Source organism: Stegostoma tigrinum, chromosome 16 (genome assembly GCF_030684315.1).
Source record: "Stegostoma tigrinum isolate sSteTig4 chromosome 16, sSteTig4.hap1, whole genome shotgun sequence".
Taxonomy (NCBI): Eukaryota; Metazoa; Chordata; class Chondrichthyes; order Orectolobiformes; family Stegostomatidae; genus Stegostoma; species Stegostoma tigrinum.
This window is the reverse complement of record NC_081369.1, coordinates 63,671,916-63,696,124: the sequence shown is the minus strand read 5'-3', so window position 1 is coordinate 63,696,124 and position 24,209 is coordinate 63,671,916. Positions and strand designations below refer to the sequence as shown.

The following is a 24,209-nucleotide window of genomic DNA, read 5'->3' as shown; positions in this document are numbered from 1 at the left end:
TGAGGGTGAGGGCGAGTTTGGCTAGGCGGATGAGGGTGTCAGTGCAGGGGGACTGGTCGGGCCTGCGGGACAGGAAGAAACAGTGCTGTCATGAGCTGCAGCCTTGACTTTTCCATCATTCCACCCTCATCCAAAACTTGGGCTAAGACTTGCTTGTAGAAATGTGGAGTTGAAATATGGCACACGTGACTAAACCCCACCTTTGAGCTCTTGCCCTGTAGTTTATAGAACATCAAGTATATCTCAACTAGTGGTGAGCCTTCTGAAGAAGGGTCACTGGACTCAAATCATTAATTGTGATTCACTGTCCACAGATGCTGCCAGACCTGCTGACGTTCTCTAGCAATTTCTGCCTGAGATGCTGAGAAGATGTTTTCACTCGTGAGGGAATCTCGAACTAGGGAATATAGCTCCATCTGAGTTAATATTTTAAAACTGAGATGCAAAAGAATATCTTTTCCCAGAATGTGGGAAATATCTGAAATTCTGTACCCCGGAATGTTGTAGGGCAAGGGCACAAGTGGCTAAAGAGGATGTAGGTAGATTTTTGAAATATTGAGGTTGGGAAGGGTATGAGGAGCTGACACAACACGAGTTGAGGCAGGTCAGCCATGATCTTGCAGAATTGCCCACATGCTCACATTTATTTAATGTTCTTACGTCCTCCAATGTTCAGTGAATGTTTACTAGGTGGGTTTTGACACAGGAAGCCCGTTGAATTGTCTGTCTGGATACTCACCATCCTATCTTCCATGCTGGCTGAAGCTGTTTCTTAAACACAGTGGTTACTTATGCATTCTCCCTTTTCGGCAGCCTTTGACCTTGTGTGATCCAAATCCTTTAAAACACGCATTTTCTTAATTATCAGGTGTTTGGGAAAGTATATGGTGGAATTTTGCAAAGTAAAGCTTTATATTTTTGAGGAACTGCAGTAATATTGAGTTGAAACAGCGCTGACATACAGCCCTCATTTAAACTGGATCCTCAGTACTTTGTCATATTGTCTCTCTCCTTTTAGGCATATGTTCTGTATGTGCAAAGTTAACTACTATATAATATTATCGTGTACATTTGTGAAAGAGACTCTATTTTTGATTATTTGACTTTATAATATCCTTCCAAGCAATGCACTTTGACAGCTTGTTGAGATTTTTTGGTATGCAGCAATGAATTGATTAATTGGAATTTTTTGATATTGTTGTTGATATCAAGTGTTGCCTGAGAACTTTCTACCTGTATATCAATAGTGATGTGTGATCTTTATTCACCAGATCAGGCATGTAAAATCTTACCCTTTTGAAGTAAAGCATCTGGATGTTTGACCTGTAGCTTTCAGTTAAATGTCAGCTACAAACTATGAACGAGTTTAGATTTGAACAAAAGAAAAATTAGATTTTCTAATCCACATCATGGAACCATGCAATCTTAGGAAATAGTCAGTCTTCTGTAAATGGGTTAAACCTATGGGTCTCAAAGCTCAGCAGATCTGGCAGCATCTGTGAAGAAAAAAATCAGTTAATGTTTCAGCCCTGGTGAGGAAGGGTCACCAGACTTGAAACGTTAACTCTGATTTCTCTTCTTCACAAATGCTGCCAGATCTGCTGAGCTTTTTGAGCAACTTCTGATTTTGTTTCTGATTTACAGCATCCATAGTTCGTTTGGTTTTTATTTATGTGTAAGAAATTCATTCTTGTGCTCTCCAGAACAGCCTTCTGAACAGATGTTGCTCTTGAAGTTCATCTAATGAAAAATAGATTTTATTTGAGGGGAACGTAGGTTAGGTTATTTTATTTTTGGATTAGGGTTATTCCACGGCACAACATTGTGGGCCGAAGGGCCTGTACTGTGCTGCACTTTTCTATGTTCTATGTTCTAATAATTCATGTATGTCTGTCAGTATTACATTAGTCCTTCATCATTGCATCTTAAAGACACTGCCTACATGCTCAATTTTGACGGACACAGCACTTTCTGGAAATGCGCGTACAATGAGCCATTTCATTTTAGTGTTTATATCCTTAAATTCTACAGATATGAGCTCCAATCCCATCCATCATGAGGGGAAACCAAATTGAGGAATAAAATTTCTGTTATGTAGCACTATCAATCTACTAGTACTGAGATTCTGGAAAGAAGAGAGTGGCCTATTTTAATTCTCTTTCGTAATGCCAATTGTAGTCATAAAAAGTGTCTCAGCCCAACATTCACTTGCCGCCTCTGGTCACAGAACTTGCGTATCTGGATAGATAATTGGTTTACTGAAAAGTTGTCACAGTAGCAGGTGTTGAATTGTGATGAGAATACAAATAAAAAAAAGTAACAGTTTCTAACTGTTATTTACTATCATTAAAATGAAAAAAAAAGCCAATTAAAGATATTTTCAGGTACAAATGCAAATTTGCAAGTCTGCTTAATTAACACAATAAGATTGAAGTGCTACTCACTACAGTGCATCCATCGGTTAATTAATATCATGTTGAGTTTATTCATTACTTAAATGCTATTTAGAAGCCTTATTAAGTAGAGATTAAGCTATCTCCTGGTATAGTTCTATATCTTTGTAGAATGGTATGTTTTAATTTCTTCATGCAATTATGTGGTTGCGGCAAGAGGTGTAATGATCCCTCGTGACAGTAATGGGCTTGTACCATGCAGTCGTCTTGCGACTTACAGTGATGGGCTGTTTTGGTTAAACTGACTTAGTTGTTAGTGTCAGCTTCACAGTTTTGGCTGGGTGCTGAATGACTGTTTGACATGCCTTGCACTTTGGGGCTTGGAAAAATCAACAGTAGCCAGGCATTTGTGCTGACTGAATCCAGCACAGAATGGAACATGTGGTACAGGGCAACCTGACTCCATCGTGTTTGCAAGAGGGTTACAGGGCTGCAGAAAAACAAAATTGGATGAATATGTTTATCTGACGAAGGGCCAGTTGCCTTCAAAAGAAACTTAAATTAGTAACTGAGGACTAGAGTTGCTGGTTCCTAATGGCTCAGTAAAGCTGTGTTTTTTTTAACGTCAAAAGGTATTTTAAAAATCGGGAGGGCAATCATAATTTATATGTGGATATCTTTCCTTTTATAACAAATAAATTTTAGTAAATTCCAGGGTTTTTCTGTTACATTCTATCTGAAAGTTGTGAGCAATTCAGCTATTCTGTGAAGAATTAATTCTAACATCAGTCTTAAACTTACTATTATCTAGCATTTCGCCCCATTTTCCTTTAATATTTTGGGCAAAGTTTGCCTTTAAATATCATGATGCCTCCAATCCTTCCAGTCTGAAAAATGTTAAATCTCTCCACCGTTTTTCCTTCCAACTCATTTTTCAGTGGTGCTATCTGCACCTTATATGGGATTTAGGAATCTTTTTGGTGCTTTGGGAATTACGTTCTTTCAATGAAGATAACCTTGCAACGTCCTTGATGACGACCTGTTTTTATTGGGTTTGAAGCAAATTTTGAATTTGTCATTCAGCCTGCTAACTCAAATCATGTTCAAATATATGATTGTCAGGAACTATTAATGCATGGTGCCAGTGGAGATCATGCCTGCACTCTGATCTGCTTTTAACATTTTTGGTGTCCTTTTCTATTTACTGTAACCATGATGTCTTGCAATGGCACTTTTTCATCTTGAGTCATTCTTATCTACGTAACTGCTAATGTATAAACTTTTCCTTTATTCCTTCAGGGAATGTGAGCTTTGCTGGCTAAGACAGCATTTATTGCCTATTCTTAACTACCCTTGAGAATGTGGTGGTGAGCTGCCAGCTTAAACCACTATGGCCCATTTTTGTGTAGGTAATCCAATATGCTCATAAGCAGTTACAGGAATTTGACCCTGTGGTAGTGCAGGAATGGTGGTATGTTTCCAAGTCACCATTGTGAGTGGCTTGGAAAGAAACTTGCAGGTAGTGATGTTCCTGTGTATTTGTTGTCCTTGCCTTTTTCCTTGTAGCAGTAGTTTGGAAAGCACTTTAAGGGAGCTTTGGTGAATTTTTGCAGTGCATCTTGTGGATAGTAGTAGCAGTACATACTGTTGGAGGAAGTGGATGCTTGTGAATGTGGTGCCAATTAAGCTGGCTGCTTTGTCCTAAATAGTGTTGAGCTTCTGGAATGTTGTTGGTGCTGCACTCATCCAGGGAAGTGGTCAGTATTCCATCACGCTCTCTTGATTTGTGCCTTGTAGATGGTGGACGGGCTCTGGGGATTCAAGAGCTGAGTTACTTAGTTCAGGCTTCTTGGTCTCTGATATGCTCTTGTAGCTAAATTATTTGTGTGGTTAATTCATTTGTTTTTGGTCAATGGTTGTTGCAAGATTTTGGTAGAAACTGTGGATAGAACTTGGACATCAATTTGAACTTAAACAGTCGAACAACCCAGAGCATTTCACAGACCATTATTGTGTACAATCTGGCAATTATCGTCAATGAACCAAGATTCGGTTGAATGTAGGCTTTCGGCGTCACTTGAGTGGAGGAGAGATGAACCGTAGGATCCCTACCGTGCAGAAAGAGGCCATTCAGCTCATCATGAATGCACCGACCCTCCAGAGAGCATCCCACCCTCGCCTTATTACCTTTCATTCACCATGACACCTAGCCTGGATGCTACAGGGCAATTTAGCCTGGCCAATCCACCCTAACCTGCACGTCTTTGGATTGTGGGAGGGAACCTGGCAGAAATGTGCAAAATCCACTCAGTCACTCACCCAAGGCTGGAATCAGTTTTGGTCCCTGGCATTGTAAGGCATCAGTGCTAACACTGAGCCACTGTGCCGGCCTGAGTGGAAAGTTCTACAAATTCTAAAACTGAGGTTCTGAAAAGTTTGAAGTCATAGCTACCAATGACAGGCAAAGGAAGTTGTGAAAGACCAAGACGCTGGAATTGGAGAATTTGTAGAGCTGGACGTGGCAGCAGCAAGTGTTTTGCATGCTGTTTATTGGAGCCATGACATTCTGGGCCGACATGTAAACATGCAACTTCATTAGTATGAAGTTATGAAAATGCAATAAGGTGTCAGAACCAGGACTGACAGCAACCCTTCCCCATTCAAAATAAACCACCTACTTGACAGCTGAGAGGTGCCAGTGTAATGTACATGCTGTCAATTCAGCTTGCATCAGGTAGTTTATTTCAGGATCTGTATCTTTTGGTATGTCTAGATTCAAGTGCTACATTATGTACTCGTTTTATCTATTCTGCTTTTAAGGATTAAGGTCTGCTTAGCGTTCCACCATCTGCAGGCGCTGCTATTTTCGTTAACATTTTAGAAAATGCTCATTATAAATGTTTAGCATTCAACTGTAATTAGAGAGGCGTCAAGAATGCATCAGCCCTTAGAGGTGTAGAGAAAGGATCACTGGACAGATTTTGAAAGTTGGAAATCCGAGGGTCAAGAAGCACAATTTTAAGTTGGATCATGACTGTAGACAAGAAAATGCGTATTGGTGAAAGCTAAGCCTACAAATGATATTGTCAAAAAAAAATTGACTGTGAAATGTTCCTGGAATGGCCAGTATTCCAAATTGCTCTTGGAATTGACTTGTGAAAGGGTAGTGAAGACAAGCTGTGCCAGTGGCTCCTTTGATTGGAGTAGGAGAGGGGGAAGAAATCTGTTTCCCTATTTTGTAAGCTTATGATTTCAGTGTATATGAATTTTTTGTCTATGTTGAATTCCATGTCTCCAGTGTCAAGTCTGTATCTATTCCAAACACGCCAATCCAACATATCGAATTACCCTTCCCACACTTGTGTAATGGAATGCAGTAGGATAGAAATCATGTCAGTGAGTTGGTGGATAATAGGAAGCTCAGGCATTCCTTCATGTCTGGCTATTAACTCTCAAACAGGCCACAGTATGTGGCAACGTTAAAAGGCTTAATGTAATTCATAAATCTCAAAGTGTTTGTGTTTATTTCCAGCATTGTTGATAGGAGAGAATCCCTAAGGTTTTGGAGTAGATTTGTAGTTCGGATTGTGGATGTTATAGTTAGTTGGCTCGCTGAACTGGTTCATTGTTTCGCAGACATTTCATTACCACCAATTTGACTGGGACAAACAAAGCAGAGACAAGCACAGGAATTCCTAGAAGCATGGTACTCCACGAAGAAAGTAATCAACAAACACTTAAAGCTTGACCTCATATACACTCCACTGTGAAGGAAAACCGGAAATGAGGTGACCCAGTTCAATGGACTCCAGAGTTCAAATAACAGGCGAGAAAACACAACGGCACTTCATCGGAGGCTGTACTGACGTTGATATCCAGCAGGGTAATGAAATATCTGCGAAACAACGAACCAGCTCAGCAAGCTAACCAACTACAACAGGAGAAAATCCCTTTTGCAACTTGTGCACAAACTACAGTAGGTGACTCCATACTCAAATGATGGAAGAGCTGTATCACTTGAAACTTATTGTAAGAGCTCAGGTGTTATTTTTGGAGAACACAATCTACTTATGTTTTTCAAACTTACCTCTTGAAAGTAGCTGAGATTTTTCTTAAATCTTAATTTTTGTCTTGCATCCACTTCTGAATAGCCTGTTTCCAAGCTGTATAAACTCTGCAATTCATTTCAGTAGTAGTTAGCTTTGGGTTGCAAAATGGCAGGATTATTTGCTTTTTGTGTTGAGGGACAGAACAGACATCGGCATAAAGTGAGGCTTTACAGATTAATGATGCCCCCCCCACTCCCAACCAATGCCCCCATTGTGTCAAGCAGTATTTTTGTTGGATTGGGCAGCTCAGTGGTTAGCACTGCTACTTCACAGCATCAGGGACCCAGGTTTGATTTCAGCCTCCGGTGACTGACTGGAGTTTTCACATCCTCCCCTTGCCTGCATGGGTTTCTGCTGAGGTGCTCCAGTTTCCTTCCATAGTCCAAAGGTGTGCAGGTTAAGTTGATTGGCCACACTAAATTCCCCATAGTCTCCAGGGATGTGTAGGTTAGGTGCATTAGCCACGGGAAATGCACGGTTACAAGGATAGGATAGGGGAACACTTCTGGAACGGATGCCCCTCACAGGGTCAGTGTGGACTTGTTGGGCCAAAGGGCATGTTTCCATGCTGTGGGGTTCTGTGAATCTATGATAAGATGTCTGGAATTAAGAATCTAATTGGATTCAAATGCCACCATCTGCCATGGCGGCATTTGAACTCATGTCCCCATAATGTTGTCTGGATCCCTTGGTTAACAATCCAGTGATAATACCACTAGGCCGTTGCCTCCCCAGTGGGGAAGATGGGGGGAGGAGGAGGAGGGGTTTAGGGAGGGAAGCCTAGAGCTCAGACTTCAGCCGTTAAAGACTGTGCTGCTCATGGTAGAGCAGTAAAAATCAAAACATCAGACTTAGAATATGCCCCTTAGTAATGAACAAATTCATCACGAACATCCCAGGTTTGAGATTAGATCTGTCGTGAGAACAGTATTTGATGGTTGCATGTGGATTTAATGTTGAATATGTTCATGAATAGTTCACACTTTGAGTCAGTTCTATTGCTGTAAAATAGTTACTTGACACAATTGTGATGTCCTCTAAATTAGAATAGCAAATTGATACACTCTGCCCAGACTGAAGTGGGGAGTGGCCATCTTGGTCTCTTTGGCATTGTAACCAAGCATGTTTCAACTTGTAAACACTCCAGATTGGAATAGAACCTAGTTATGCCATTGTGTGTGATTTTTATGGTGTTGATCCAATGCAGACCATTTTTTTCACATTGACTAAGATTGAAATCTGTATTTTGCTTTGTTTAAAGAAAAGTCTATGGAAGGGTGCGAATTCATTTTGAAATGCTGTACTCCAGTCCTCCTCAAAGTTTTTGAATTTGCTAATGTCAGCAACTCTGATCATGAACGAGAATTCAAGCATTAAGACTTTGGTAACTCCCATACACAACATGTTTCACCTCCCTCAATGTAATGCTCCCTCCTTCCCCTTAGGTTACTGTATTCAAGTCAATGGGTGTAATTTGAGCAACTGATGTCCTGGTTATATACTTGCCCCTCAGAAAACTGAGCTGTATTTCAACTGAGGATATATTAGCATTGCTGTTAACACTCCCTGTGAATCTGGAGAAATATACCCAATAGGAAAGCCTTTTCTGAGGCACATATGTTGTCACCCTTGCTACCACTCTTTTCCTCCAAAGATGCCACTTTTCTCAGTATCTTCAGGAGTTAATCCCACAGCACTCCTGCAACAAGCCAGTGATAGCCTGACAAAGTGGGGAACCAGCAGTAAAAATGTGTGCAATGATAAGGAGTAAGTCATATGATCCCTCTAATATGTTGCATGGCTGGGATCTTTGATCTCAGCTGCATTTTACTGCCCTAGCCACATTTCACCTTAATTTTTTTTAAGCATATAAGATTAATTCAAGCCAATAAATTACCAATGTTAAGAGTAATTATTAATTTATGAATGTTTAAAAATGTGTGTGTAGATTTTGATTGATACTTAGTCTCTTCCACTATGATGTTAAATCATAGCTGATCTTAACTTAAATTCATTTTATGCCTTGTCTAACGAAAGGCTAAAGTTCTGTTTGCTTTGTTTAATTGACCCCCCCCCCCCAACTCGAGCTTCAACAGATGTTTGGGCAGAGAGTGTTGTAGACTTGCACGTTTTTTGAATTAGGATGAGTTTCCTGACATCACCCCTGAATGACCTGGCTCTAATTTTCAATGTTCATAAAATCATAGAATCCCTCCAGTATGGAAGCAGGCCTTTTGGCCCATCAAGTCCAGACCGACGCTCCGACGAGCATCCTATCCAGACGCACCAACTACCCTATCCATGCATTTCCCACCGTAGACACAATAGGCAATTTAGCATGGCCCATCCACCTAAACTGCACATCTTTTGAGCTGTGGGAGGAAACCCATGCAGACATGGAGAACATGCACACTCCCAAGGCTGGAATTGAACCCGGATCTCTGGTACTGAGAGGCAGTAGTGCTAACCACTCTGCCAACGTGCCGCTGGGCTTTTTCAATCAAGGAAATATTTCTTCTACTACTGCCTTTCCTTAATCATCTCAAAGGCATGTAAAATGAATGTTGAGTAGTTGGCAATGGTGGGGTGGTGGTGAATTTACTCAACAAGCAGTCAAGAGGTGTCTTATTCTTGAGATATGTGCTCAAATCCTACCATGACAGCTGGGGATAATAATGATGGCCAGGTAGCTACTGAAGTTTTGTAAAAACATTATTTGTTCCTAGGGTGTGGGTGTCACTGGCTAGATCAGCATTTATTGTGTATCCCAAATTGCCTTAGAGGAGATTGTGGTGAGCTGCTTTCTTTAAGCATTGCAGCCCATGTGATACAGTGACACTAGCAGTGCTGTTAGGAATAGAATTCCAGAATTCTGATCTAGCGTCAGTGAAGGAACAGTGATTTAGTTCCATAACCTAATCTGTATGAATAATCCTAACTGTGTGTCTCTCCACAGATCACACACGATGTAATGTATGGATTCTAGATGGTGAGCTGTATCACAAAGGCCTTCTTAAGTTTGCGGTTTCTGCGGACAACTTGAAGAACACGTTGGCGGTCTTTGTGGCAGACATGGCCAGGCCTTGGACGATCATGGATTCTTTGCAGAAATGGGCCAGTGTCTTGCAAGAGCACATCGACAAACTGAAAATCCCACCTGAAGAAATGAGGGAACTGGAACAGAAATGTGAGTATTTTTTTTAATTGGTGTGGATTAGTTAAAAGTTTAGTTCAATTAGTTTCCCTGTTTTGAATGGGGATGCATTGGAATAAATGTTGCCATGCTATGTTCTAGCTCAGGTGGTGTGTTTTGCAACAGTGTTTAAGGCTAATCGCATCCAGTATTGATTTGGAGCCGTTCTTTCTATTAATAACTTTGTTTGTGACTACTTATAATGTGGTCCAGCTTCTGATGTGATCTCAGCTGCACTGATTGGTTTTGTTAACCTGGGTAGATTGGGTTACTTCAGAAATTCTGAAAAGTAATCTCCAGAAAGGTCAAAGAGATTTTTGCTTTGTTGGATTAAGTTTCTGATTTTGATTTGAGAGAGACAGCTAAAACAACAAACAAAGATAACAGCTGGAATTGTTCTGGAGGATCTTGACTTGATGTCATCCTATCTAGTTTTGACATCTTGCAGAGAAAGAGAGCCACAGTACATCAGGAAATACTGGTATCCTGCCTATTCTCCCAGAAGATCAGAAGAACCAGGTGTAGGAGTAGGCCATGGCCCTTCAAACCCTCAGCCATTCAGCAAGATCAGGCTGATTTTTTTTTTTGTGGCCCCAGCTCCACTTACCTACTATCTCACCATAACCGTTAATTTTTTTGAACAGTAAAGGAATTATCTATCTTAACTTTAAAAACATTCAATGTGGTAGCTTCAACTACTGCACTGGGTAGGGAGTTCCACAGATTCACAACCCTTTGCATGAAGAAGTTCCTCCTCAATTCAGTCCTATATCTACTCTCTCCTCTCCCCCCCCCAGTTTTTGAGGCTATATTCTAATTGCGGCCCACAGTGGAAGCATCCTGTCTGGTTCTGTCTTCTCTATTCCCTTCAAAATTTTAAGTTTCTACAAGATTCCCCCCCCCCCCCCGCCACCCCCAGAGTTCTTATTCTGTTTGTGTTTTAGATCGAATGCACTGAACTTTGCAAATGGATGATTTCACGTTCTTCAAAGATGGAGTTGTTTTCAATTCTACAGTGTTCTATTACTTGTTTAATGGTGTTGCTGGAGCTTAAGATTCATTGCCACGAGGGCATGGGTCAGCCTGGTACTTATGGTAGTGTGTCAGTGCAGGAGTTGAAATCCTGCTGTTGCAAGTTGCGGAATTAAATTCCGGAAGAGTTTGTGGGCTCATCGCCAAGAGATACAAAAAAACAATCTTGTCTCAAATATCTGTGGAAACCTACAGTAGACCCTGCTTTTGGCGTTGAGGTCAGGGCATGCTGAAGCCCAAACCCAAAGCTCCTCTGTCACAGCTCCTCGCATGTTAACTTTATTAACTTTGGATTTTGGGAGCTGGTTGATGCCGAGTGCTTTTTGGCTTCTGGAATCTGGCCCCAAAACCGAACCAAAGCAAATGTCACCTTTTGCTGGCTGATTGCAAAAGCTCTACATTCTTCATATAGGAAGCATAATTGTGTTAGAGAAATAAACTTTTTCCAACTTTACCAGCTTTACCCCTATATATAATGGTTCCACACTTCAACTGATAACATCATAGCGTGATAACAATGTGGCCGTGTGCATATTTATTAACTTGGGAATGGCCTCATGGGAATAGATGTTTCGACTCCAGCTTTCCACTCGGTGACTAATTTCCCTAGATCTGAAATCAAAAATACTTTGGTTTCCTGCCTGAAAAATCCCTAGCAGTTAGAATCATTGAACCCCCTACAGTGTGGAAACAGGCTGTATGGTCCATTGAGTCTACAACTGCCCCTCTGAAGGGCTCCCACCCAGACCTACTCACTACTGTAGCCCTGTAAGCTAGCATTTCCAATGGCTAACCCACCTAGCATGCACACCCCTGGACACTATGGGCAGTTTACCATGACCAGTCCACCAGACCTGCGCATCTTTGTGGACTGTGGGAATAAACTGGAGTACCTGGAGGAAACCCAAACGGACATTGAGAGAATGTGCAAACAGTCACCTGAGGCTTGGAATCAAACTGGGTCCCTGTGTCACTGTGCTGCCCATTTTCAGAGGTTACAGAGGCATTTGCAGAAAGTGACTCTTGTGCTGACCATGTTGCTTTGACAGCTGACTGAAATAAATAGACTGTATGAATTAAAGATGCAGCTTAATTTCAATTCCACACAATACTGTTCTAAAGGGAACTTCTTTAGCCATGCTGTCAGTCTGTATGTTTCTGGCTACTTTTGCACTATCACATCCCAAGATAACCAAAGGCCACAAGGTATTTTTTGGCTCAGTGGTAGCGTCCCTACTTCAGTACAGATTGATCAAAATATCTAGCCCAAGGTTTCTTCCTATTGGCATTTGAAAATTTGTAAGATGTAGTCTTTTTTTGAAACAGGTTGTGGTAATGTCTTGGTGTTATGTGCATTCACTTGAACCCTGTTGAATGAACCACTGTGTTGTAAATTAGTGGCCACTTTATTTTGGAGATGGTTATTTTTGTGCAGATGTAGCATCTAATTATAAATGGTTGTTAAAACCAACATTTTGTATCAGAGATAATAGGAACTGCAGATGCGAGAGAATCTGAAATAACAAGGTGTAGAGCTGGATGAACACAGCAGGCCGAGCAGGAAAGCTGACGTTTCGGGCCTAGGCCCTTCACGAAGAAGGCTCTAGGCCCAAAACGTCAGCTTTCCTGCTCCTAAGAGGCTGTTTAGCCTGCTGTGTTCATCCAGCTCTCCTCCTTGTTATCTGTAATTAATTTTGTTTTTTAGGGAACCTGACATCTCCCCTCATTCTCTATTTGTTTATATCATGTGTATGTGGCCATCTGGGCAATATTACTTACTTTGAACAAGACATTGACAACAGATAGAATGGTTATACCATGACTTGCTTTTGCCGGTGTAAAGGCATTTTAGAATTTGGTTCATTTGTGGCTAGAATCTGACTGAAATTTAGGCAAATGATAACAAACAACAGGTTCTTGCTGGATTGTACAGATCTGTCTTAGATTCACAGCTCTTAGAGCATGGACAGAGGCTCTTCAGCTCACTGTGCCCATGCCAACTATCAAACATCTATATTTTTTAATCCCACTTTCTGACACTTGGCCCAGAGCCTTGTATGCATTAAAAACTGAAAGAACTGCAGATGCTGTAAATCAACCAAAAACAGAAGTAAAGCAGTTCTGGCAGCATCTGTGGAGAAAAAAGTCAGTTAATGTTTCAGATCTGGTGACCCTTCCTCAGAACTGGTGTTTCAAGTGTTGGTCTGAATTGTCCTATAACCACACATCAACGAATACCAGTCACGTTTGGACATAGAGCAGTTTTTCCGCCGCCTTTGCCTCCACGCTTACTAGTTCAACCGGTAGCCTAACCCTCCCTCCACTGACCCCTTCACCCACCTCCAACACAAGTCCTCCTCCTGGACACCACCCCCAGGCCTCCTACCCTCCCTCGACCTCTTCATCTCCAACTGACGTCGAGATATTAACCGCCTCAACCTCTCCACCCCTCTCACCCACTTCTCCCCTGCAGAATGGGCAGCCCTCCGCTCCAACCCCAACCTCACCATCAAACCCGCAGACAAGGGAGGCGTAGTGGTAGTATGGCACACTGACCTCTACGTCGCCGAGGCCAAAAGCCAACTCTCCAACACCACCTCCTACTGCCCCCTCGATCATGACCCCACCCCCGAGCACCAAACCATCATCTCCAACACCATCCATGACCTCATCACCTCAGGGGACCTCCCACCCACAGCCTCCGACCTCATTGTTCCCCAACCCCGCACGGCCCGTTTCTATCTCCTTCCCAAAATCCACAAACCTGCCTGCCCTGGTCGACCCATTGTCTCAGCCTGTTCCTGCCCCACCGAACTCATCTCCACCTATCTGGACTCCAATTTCTCCCCTTTGGTCCAGGAACTCCCTACCTACGTCCGTGACACCACCCAAACCCTCCATCTCCTCCAGCCTTCCAATTCCCTGGCCCCCAACAGCTCATTTTCACCATAGACATCCAGTCCCCATACACCTGTATTCCTCATACAGATGGCCTCAAGGCCCTCCGCTTCTTCCTGTCCCTCAGGCTCGACCAGTCCCCCTCCACTGACACCCTCATCCGCCTAGCCGAACTTGTCCTCACCCTCAACAACTTCTCTTTCGATTCCTCCCACCCCCTACTGACAAAGGGGGTGGCCATGGGCGCACACATGGGCCCCAGCTCTGCCTGCCTCTTCACAGGTTACGTGGGACAGTCCCTCTTCCACACCTACACAGGCCCCAAACCTCACCTCTTCGTCGATTACATTGATGAATGTATCGGAGCCGCATCTTGCTCCCCAGAGGAACTCGAACAGTTCATCCACTTCAACACCTTCCACCCCAACCTCAAGTTCACCTGGGCCATCTCCAACACATTCCACACCTTCCTGGACCCCTCAGTCACCATCTCAGGCAACCAGCTTGTAACTGATGTCCATTTCAAGCGCACCGACTCCCACAGCTACCTAGAATACACCACCTCCCACCCCCCCTCCTGCAGAAATTCCATCCCCTATTCACAATTCCTCTGCCTCTGCCGCATCTGCTCCCAGGATGAGGCGTTCCACTCCCGCACATCCCAGATGTCCAAGTTCTTCAAGGACCACAACTTTCCCACCCTCAGTGGTTGAGAACGCCCTTGACCGCATCTCCCGCAACACATCCCTCGCACCCCGCCCCCACCATAACTGCCCAAAGAGGATCCCCCTCGTTCTCACACACCACCCCACCAACCTCCGGATACAACGCACCATCCTCCGACACTTCCGCCATCTACAATCCGACTCCACCACCCAGACATTTTTCCATCCCCAACCTTGTCTGCCTTCCAGAGAGACCACTCTCTCCGTGACTCCCTTGTTCGCTCCACACTGCCCTCCAACCCCACCACACCCGGCACCTTCCCCTGCAACCGCAGGAAGTGCTACACTTGCCCCCACACCACCTCCCTCACCCCCATCCCAGACCCCAAAATGACTTTCCACATTAATCAGAGGTTCACCTGCACATCTGCCAATGTGGTATACTGTATCCATTGTACCCGGTGTGGCTTCCTCTACATGGGGGAAACCAAGCGGAGGCTTGGGGACTGCTTTGCAGAACACCTCCGCTCGGTTTGCAATAAACAACTACACCTCCCAGTTGCAAACCATTTAAACTTCCCCTCCCATTCTTTAGATGACATGTCCATCGTGGGCCTCCTGCAGTGCCACAAGGATGCCACCTGAAGGTTGCAGGAACAGCAACTCATATTCCGCTTGGGAACCCTGCAGCTCAATGGTATCAATGTGGACTTCACCAGCTTCAAAATCTCCCCTTCCCCCACCGCATCCCAAAACCCTCCCAGCTCGTCCCCTCCCCCCACTGCATCCCAAAACCAGCCCAGCCTGTCTCTGCCTCCCTAACCTGTTCTTCCTTTCACCCATCCCTTCCTCCCACCTCAAGCCGTACCTCCATTTCCTACCTACTAACCTCATCCCACCTCCTTGACCTGTCCATCTTCCCTGGACTGACCTATCCCCTCCCTACCTCTGCACCTATCATCTTTTCTCTCCATCTTCAGCCTGCCTCCCCCTCTCTCCCTATTTATTCTAGAACCCTCTCCCCATCCCCCACTCTGAATGATCTAGGCCCGAAACGTCAGCTTTTGTGCTCCTGTGATGCTGCTTGGCCTGCTGTGTTCATCCAGCTCCACACTTTGTTTTTAAATGCTGTTGTTTGTTTAAAGTTAGTGTTGGAGAAATTTTGCTTGTGGCTACATCGCCATTCTTTTATCAGTGAATAGCCTTTACAAAAGATGCGAAGGTCATTTTTATTCATGACCCGTGTGTTCCCAGGCTAGTGACATCAATAGAAATTGATGACTAGCCACAGATGTGGTTCCAGTGAATCTGTTTCAGCCACGTGAACTGATTTAACAAAATAGCACCTGACTGCAATTCGGGTAAATTCGCATCACATGAGTATTTACTTTAAAAAATCAGCCACCTTTCAGTAATCAAGGAAATAAAACAAAAACATTTCAGAGATAATGGGAACTGCAGATGCTGGAGAATCCAAGATAACAGTGTGGAGCTGGATGAACACAGCAGGCCAAGCATTATCTTAGGAGCGCTCTTGTTCGCATCTTACCATTTGACCAAGTGACACCAAAGAAGTTTCAAGTTCACAGACCTTTGACCTTTTGAGTAATGAGAACATTCTTTTACTCCTTGCAATTCTGATGAAGTAGAAAGATGTGATTAACCATACCTAGATTCCATGCGACAAATGTCTATGTTAGACAATATGGTCCCAAGTCATATACCTTCTGTTTTGAATATATGAGAGAGCGATACAGTGCGATAGGTCTCTGAACATGCACTGTATAGTACATGGTATCAGTCCATTAATCAACCCCACTTCCTTGATTTTTCCCGTGTCAAAATGACAACGTGGGATGCACTTCAAAGGACTTAATTAGAGTGCTAGGAGATATCATGATAATCACTATAAATGCAAGTCATTCTTCCTTTCTTTTTGTCTCTTCCCATCTATTCACCTTGAGACAGTTGAGGCACAGTACTTTGTCAATACTTCCAGCTTTTGTCCAGCATCTTGTAATATGTTAATCAAATTTCAATGTTTTGCACATAAATTAAGGTACAGTCTTAATTTTTGCACCATGTTGAGGTAGATGAGCAATATATCTGTCTCTCATTTGGTTATGCTTGATTGAGCAGAGAACATTAGCTACATGGTCAAGAGAATTCAGTGCTGCACGAATAATGCTGTGGGATCTGTAAAAGACACCACAAACTGTATGAATTGAGATGTAAGCTATGTTTCAGTGATTGAACTTTGTGTCAGATGGTTGTTGGTTTGTCCTGGAGACTTGAACTCGTGACTAAAGCTTTTACTTGCCAATACTGAGGGAATGCTGCAGAGTGCTACATTACTCTGATGAGAAGTTAAACATCGGGCCCTAAGGATGGATGTAAAAGATTTCATGGCATGACTTGAAGAAAGTTGGAGAATTTGTCTGTGTGTTCTGTGCAGTATTTATCTCTTCAGCAATAGATTATGTGGGGAGGGGTTTCAGATTTTCACAATTCTTTGTGTAAAGCATGTTTCCTGAATGGCCTGTCTCCAACTTGAACCAAATGCTCAATTGTTCCGGACTATCTCTCCATCCACAGAGGAAGTCATCCTCCCGTCGTGCTCCTTCAACTTCCCATTTGTTTATGAGATATGGACTTGCCTGTCTCGGGCAGCATTTATTGCCCATCACTGGTTATCCGTAAGAAGAAGGTGGTGAGCTGCTGCCTTGAACCACTGCAGTTCGTTGGTGTAGGTAGACCCACAATGCTGATAGGATGTTCCAGGATTTTGACCCAGCAACACCAGGAACAGTGATATTTTTCCATATTAGGACAACACATGGTGTTGGTGATGGAGGAAGTGAATCTTTATGCTTGTGGTACCACTCAAGCTGGCTACATTTTCCTGGAAGATATTGAACTTCTCCAGTTGCATTGATCCAGACATTGTGGAGTATTCCGTAAACTTTTAGGCTCCCAACCTCCTGCTACTTTTCTCTGCCTTCTGCTTTTCCTCTGAACGCATAAACCGGTACTGGATTACAAACTAGTAAGTTCTAGGAGCTCCCAATACCTAGACCAGCCGATCAAGAGACATTCCAGGTAACCGGAATAATTTCTCTGTTTGACCTCAGACTTGGCAGCTGAGTGTATTTATTCAAAATCTATGCATCTTTGGACAGTATTCCAGACACCAAGTCAGTGTCTTTTCTTCCCGCATGCTGCTGACCCAAATGCCTGTGATACTGAGGGAGTGATGAAGCCATTGTAGCACTTCATACAAAGGTCAGGTAATTGACTCTAGGGGTCAACATCATGGCTAGTGTCCTAGCAAACTGCCCCTAGGATTATCCATAGCATTGCAGAATTACCCCTTGTGGACTTTTTTTTTGAGTATTTGTGGCCTACGTTTTGGTGCCTTCCCCTGGAAGGCATTGGGGATGGATGAGTAATCAGTTGCATTTATTCTTACTAATTGCTATGCCGGCAGGTTTTAAACTTTTTAGCAGCAGACGAGCCACTGCAAATTCAGGAAATCACTCGCAATGTATACAAGAGTATGTTGGTTTTCCCAAGACTTTGATGAAAGAATTTACGAGCAGCAGGGTCAGCACAGGTTCCCATCACCCTAGGGTGATTGTTTGATATCGGGAGTGGGTACGCATCCCGTTTTACTCCACGATGAGCTCATGCATCGTAAACAAAGCTTGTATTCTTGAATGCAATGTGTGGCTGCCAAAAAGATTACATCATATGCAGTCTTTGCTACAGAATGTCTAATCCTTTGCATGGACAGATTACCATCTGAATGAAAGCTAGAAACAGATTTACATTTTTCTTTGTCAAAATGAGACGTGATGGGTAGTGCAGCATGTTCATGCTCACCACTTGGACACTGGTATGAGATAGTCTCTTTGAGTTTTTTTTTGTCCTTTCTGAAGGCATTGACTTTTTGGGGATGGATCTGATATATTCACTTTCTATTTTTAAATGCCCTCATGCAAACTCAGGTATGCTTAATTTCTTTCATTTGTTTCAGATACTTTTTATAGTCACCTGATAAAGCAGGCAGCATAGTGATCTATCAACTTTCTCCCATTTCCTTTTGTCGCTTATTATCTTTCCTTTGTTTAAAGCCCTTCAACATGATTTGGAAACTGCGGGACAGTGAGCAAGAGTGCAAACCCTTGCTTCTTTTCCCCATTCCCCATAAGGCTAGAGAACACAGGTGTGCTCCTGAGATGCTGCTTGGCCTGCTGTGTTCATCCAGCTTCACACTTTATTATCCTTGTTCTCTTTTGTTCACTTGAGTGGTCAGTATAACTCGAACAGATGAAGGATCTAATCTGAAACAACTTACCAATTGGACCATCATCACAGCACTGATATCCTAAACCTTCATGACAGTGTCATAGTTCAGGAAGAAGGATAGCTAACTTCTAAAGATATTAAATGGTGTATATAAATACATAGACTTTTATACTTTTAAAAATTTCCCACTGAATCCTCAAAGATGCATTGCTTTTGCCTCTCCAAGCACAGTCTCCGAAGCAGATTGTGTGGTTGTTTCTTGCATGTTTTCTGCAGATTGTTGATGGGATGTGATGTAATTAAGCTACGCACTGATACTGCTTTCAATGTTTGCTCTTTCTGAAACTAAAAATAGCGTGGATTCTAGTAGCTGTCATTGGCCGTTCATAGTATTTTAAGAATTAAACAGCCTATTGAAGGCAGTGTATCATGAAACAATGGCTGGCATCTGAGTGGTTCCAAGCCAGTTTCCAAGTTAGAAAATGGAGCAGATACAACAGAATGTTGATGAGACTTTAGTCCACTGCTCAGTTTGTTTTGCTGTTGTCACAGAGACCAGGACCTTTCAAATACTATCCAACTCAAATAGCAGGAGAACAGTATAAATATTCAACTTTTATAAGCTGTTCTGAAAATACCCTGACAAAACAAAAAGTGATAGGCAGGAGTGATAAGCAAAGTAAAATTGTTCAGAGAAATGTGCTTTGAAAATTCTTAAAATTTTCAATTTATCGTGAACTGAATGTAACAGTATAATAAAGAACATGGGTTCACATTTCACTCATGTCAGGAATTACTTTACACAAAAAATGATCAGCACTAGGTGATACTACTCGTATAAGGAAAAGTGTTGAATTAGGAGCTGTTATGAGAGGAGTTAGAGTCTTTGGTATAACTATCTTCCTGATCAGTGATTTATGAAATTTGACAATGACCACGTATCCACTGATCTATTTAGAGGCTTGGGTGGAAATTCATAGACTATCATTTATTTATGAAAGTGAACACAACTGATTAAACTGCATCTGAATTAGCACCCAGAGCAAGAGACCAACAAGGCAGTGTCTAAACCTGTGATGGTTACTGTAGACCCAGACTAATCTTGGTTAAGTTTGTTAAGCATAATGACCAAATATGAGATTATTGTAAAGTGATGTTGACACTGAAGTGAAGATGGTTTGCTTGTTAATAGAGCTGTTGTAGAGAGTTTTTCTTTAGAAAGTGAGGTTAAAAATGATGAAAAAGTCCAATCCCTCCTGATTACAACAGTGCCAAATATGTACGAGAAATTTAATGGAAACCTGTTGCTGGTAATTTTCATTGTTAAAACTAAATTTGCAGCTTGCTGGTTATATTTCAGAATAACTTCACATGGCAGTCTATCTACATAAGTTGCCCACGTAGGTTTTTAGATTCAAAACTCTAAGATAAGTAAATAACTTACCAGAAGCAATTGTAGGTTTCTAAATTTATATACCAACTGTCATGTACCAGCAGTGACCCACAGATAGAAAAGAGATGGAAAGATTTGGCTAACCTGCTTGGTACTGTTTGGGGGAAGACCACTGCCAGAACATAAGACCAACTACAGTATGTTCCGCATTCAAGTGCACATGCAAGAGAGGACATTGGATCAAATATTTTATCTGTTGGATAACATTTGCAACACTGTCAAATTTCTTAAGTCCTATGCCGGTGATTAAGGATGTTTAGTTTAAATATATTAATGTCACTTTGAGTTTGGATTTTAGACCGACGACATTCTGAGTGGCGGTCTGTCTATGTAAAGGGGATTAATGATGAGCTAGGTTGGTCTTTTGGTACCATCGTTTTAATGTGCTGGAGGGCAAATGACCGAATGTTTCCTAGAGTGTTAATGGAAGTTCGCTTACATTTTTGGGTTCATGGAAGGAGAGAGAAAAAAGGCAATTTTTAAAAACTGGTTAAAAGCTCCTGAATTCAGTTTGAAAGTGTCCTTTTGAAGTCATAGAATCACAGAATTTTGTAAAACAGAAGCATGTTTGACCCATGTCTGTACCAGCTCCAAAAGGCTAGTCCCATTCTCTAGCCCTACCTCCATAACCCACTAAGTTCATTCCTATCAAATGTGTATCCAGCTGTCCCTTGAAACTCTAGTTGAATGCAAGGAAAAATGTTTCCTAGAAAATGGAGTTTGTTCAGCACCATTAAGGGAATAAGTTATCTCAGAATGTCCAGACCAGGTGTGTTTGGTTAGAAATTTGCAATTGTTTATTCAAAGCTGAGAAGGTCCAAGATCTCAGTTGTGGCAGTTAAAGGAAAAAATTATGTAACTTGCTGGATCGGAACTGGAAAACTGCAGTTAAATCATGTGACGAGGATGAGGAGTAAATGGGATTTTATTTTCAGATTTTTGAAATCTTCTAAGCTATGTTATATGTAGTTCGCTTGGCTTGTTTTGTTTTTCTTTACTTTGTATAAAAAAACTTCCATTGTTAAAACTAAATTTGCAGCTTGCTGGTTATATTTCAGAGAAAGACTGCCTTGTGAAGTTAAGAAACAAACAAATGTGATCAGTCAAGCTAAATTTCATTCTGGTTTCTGTCTTATTCAGTAACAACAACAGCCCTAGATTATCTACTCAGAACCTGGTGTGGATTCTGAGATATCGGCAAGGTGCCAACTCCGCTAAATTGACAGGTTGTGACTTAAGTAAGCCTTCAGCGATTATTGTTTTAAGTCAACTTGTTCAGACATGTTGTGACACACTTCCAGCACAGGTGGGATATGAACCCAGATCTTCTGACCGAGGTAGGGACATACCACAGTGCCAAAGACCCTTGGCCCTTCAGCAATTGTAACGCGGTATAGTCAGCCTGATCTCTCTTATAGATTGTACACCCTTCATTTTTTTTGTTCTTTGACTGCAAAACCTGGTCATCTACATGATAGTTTGGACTTGGCCAGAAATCAAACTAACACACAATACTGAGTCTGTGAAATGGGAAGTAACAGATCTAATTACAGAGGAGGTTGAAAGGAAGTGACTTGATATGTTGATATAGCAGTTTGATTTACGAGCCTGTTGCGTCTATTTCTTGTTTCATTGGATGAACCAGAACACAACCTCTGGCCATTGGCAACTGAGAGTAATTCAATTGTGTGCTTTTAATTTGAAGAATATTTGAAAAGTATTGGTAGTTTGGTGCTAATGCTAGGGTATGGAGGCACTTCATGCAGGGAATTAATTTGCTTTGCAGTGATTGCCATCTAGACTAATGAAACAGTCTTAGACAGCATCAGCAGAATCCTGTGAACAATAAGGTGAATGAAGTTCACCTAAACAAGTGAAAGTAAATGAAAATTTAAGCAAATGAGGCGTGAGAGCTACCATAGTAACAGCTGTGATAATGCAAAGTTGTGGGAATGCTGCACTCAGATCATTATTTGGGTACTCGGTGTGTAAGCCTTAATCATGCCTTAGGCTTGGACGTACAAGCGATTTCAAAACTTCAGGAATAGTTGCTATCCAAGCTCTCCTAGTTCAGCTACGACACTAGCATCAATCAAACTGGTGATGTGGAAGAATGCCCAGGCATGTCCAGTTCATATGAGAATGCAAACTATTGGGTCTGTTATCAATCGCCACATCAATCTAATCTCATACAGTAGCAAAATGATGGAAAGCATTGCCAGCAGAACTGTTTAGTGGCATTTAGTTTGTAATTTGCTCAACAGTGCTTTATTTGAGTTCTGGTAGGGTCACAGCTTCAGACTATGGTGCATAGTCCTTGGAGGGGCGGCACGGTGGCTCAGTGGTTAGCACTGCAGCCTCACAGTACCAGGGACCCCTCGGGTGACTGTGCAAACTCCACACAGACATTCTCCCTGTGTCTGCATGGGTTTCCTCTGGGTGCTTGGGTTTCCTCCCACAGTCCAAAGATGTGCAAGCTAGGTGGATCGGCCATGTTAAATTGCCTGTAGTGTTCAGGGGTGTGTCGGTTATGGGGGAATGGGTCTGGGTGAGATGCTTCAAGGGGTGGTGTGGACTTGTTGGGCCAAAGGGTCTGTTTCCACACTATAGGGAATCTAATCAATCAAAGCTAGGAGCTGAATTTCTGGGACCTGAGTCACTGCCTTTGATACCAAGTCAGCATTTGACTGAGTGTGGCATCAAGTGGCCTCAGCAAAATTGAGGTCAAGTGGGGATTGGGGAAATGAGTCTTCTGGTTGAAGTCGCACCTAGCATCAAGGAAGGTGATGTGTTATTAGAGGCCAGTGAGCTATGTCCAAGGACAGTGCTGCATGAGTACCTCAGCGTTGTCATTGGTCCATTGCATAGTCAATGACTTCTCAATCATAAGGTCAGGAATTAGGATGTTTGCTGAAGGCAACTGAGACACTCCTCTGTAGTTGGTGTGATCAGACTTGTTTCATTTGAATTCAGTCGCAATTGTAGGATTCCTGAGATGCCCTGGCATGTAGTCTTCTCCTGGAAAATAAAGTTGAGTAGCCTTGTGCACCATACGTTACAATTTTGTCAGGGATTCCATCTGTTGTTTTTTCAATTCCAGTGGATTTCTCAACTTCAATCCAAATCAGTGACACTGAAACTCAATCAGTTGGAAGATTGAGGTATTCATGTTGCAGAATGTACCTATAAATGGCAAAGCAAAGTCCTGTTGTTGCTTTTTACTTGGCTTCTTAAACCAAAGCACAGTAAAATGTAAACCCCTCTAGAAATTTAAAATAAAATCCCTGTTGATTTTATTGGAGAAGCCTGCTTGTTTGCTGTGGAAGATTGTTGCTAGGTCAGAAACTGAAACAACAATATCAGTTTTCCGAGTGTACCCATTTATAGAATTACTTGGGTTGGAGTAGAGAATATGTATATATAACTGCACTTGGGACTGCGGTGTTGTTGATAAAAGTCCAAGCTGATATCATTATTGACACTGGCTAAATAAAGGCACACCCCAGTTATGTGTCATGTTGTAAGGGGAATTTTCCTTCCCTATTGTATGACACAGTGAAACCATGTTCTATAACATGCATGTCTCTGCATTCCTCGGCGTTTGCTTGGGCTGTTACATATTTTGTGACTACCCTGAATGTGGTTTCAAGCTTGATTTATGGTCTTTTATATAACAAAAAAGCAAGCAGTGCTCGTTTCATTTTCAAACCATGTATGTATTTTTTTTGGTTTCTTGCCTCCTGCCACTCCTTCCAAACTGGCATCAGTGTGTGCACAGATTGGCCACTGCATGGTGTAATGTAACACCCATTAAGTAACTTCCAGAAAGCAAAAAAAGTGAAGGATAGGTCCAGATCCTAGTCTTTACATGCTTGAACACAAATTGAAGGAACTAGCAATGATATTGCAATCGATGTGCCACGAGCAGCTTCTAAGAATTGTGAGATAAGGAGTTCTTCAGCCTCTGATACTAATGAATATGTCCCATCAGGAAGGGAATGTTGGATTATTGGGTGTTTGTTGGTGGTTGGGCTGTGTAAACTTAAGTAGTAATTAACTGCTGCTGTTCAAGGGTTGCATCATTTGTGTTAGTTTGAAAAATAAAAAATTTCCGCACAGCAGCACTTAGCCATATTATTGTTAGGGGCAATGTGAGTG

The 24,209-nt window shown here is 42.2% G+C and overlaps 1 protein-coding gene across 1 annotated transcript in view; it reads left to right on the top strand.

The window, feature by feature from the left end:
• The window catches only part of dync1li2 (dynein, cytoplasmic 1, light intermediate chain 2), an 80,302-nt gene that overhangs the window by 10,941 nt on the left and 45,152 nt on the right, over positions 1–24,209 (top strand). The window contains exon 4 of the mRNA XM_048546279.2: positions 9,459–9,689. Coding sequence (XP_048402236.1) covers positions 9,459–9,689 — 231 coding nt within the window. The remainder of the gene's footprint in view (positions 1–9,458; positions 9,690–24,209) is intronic.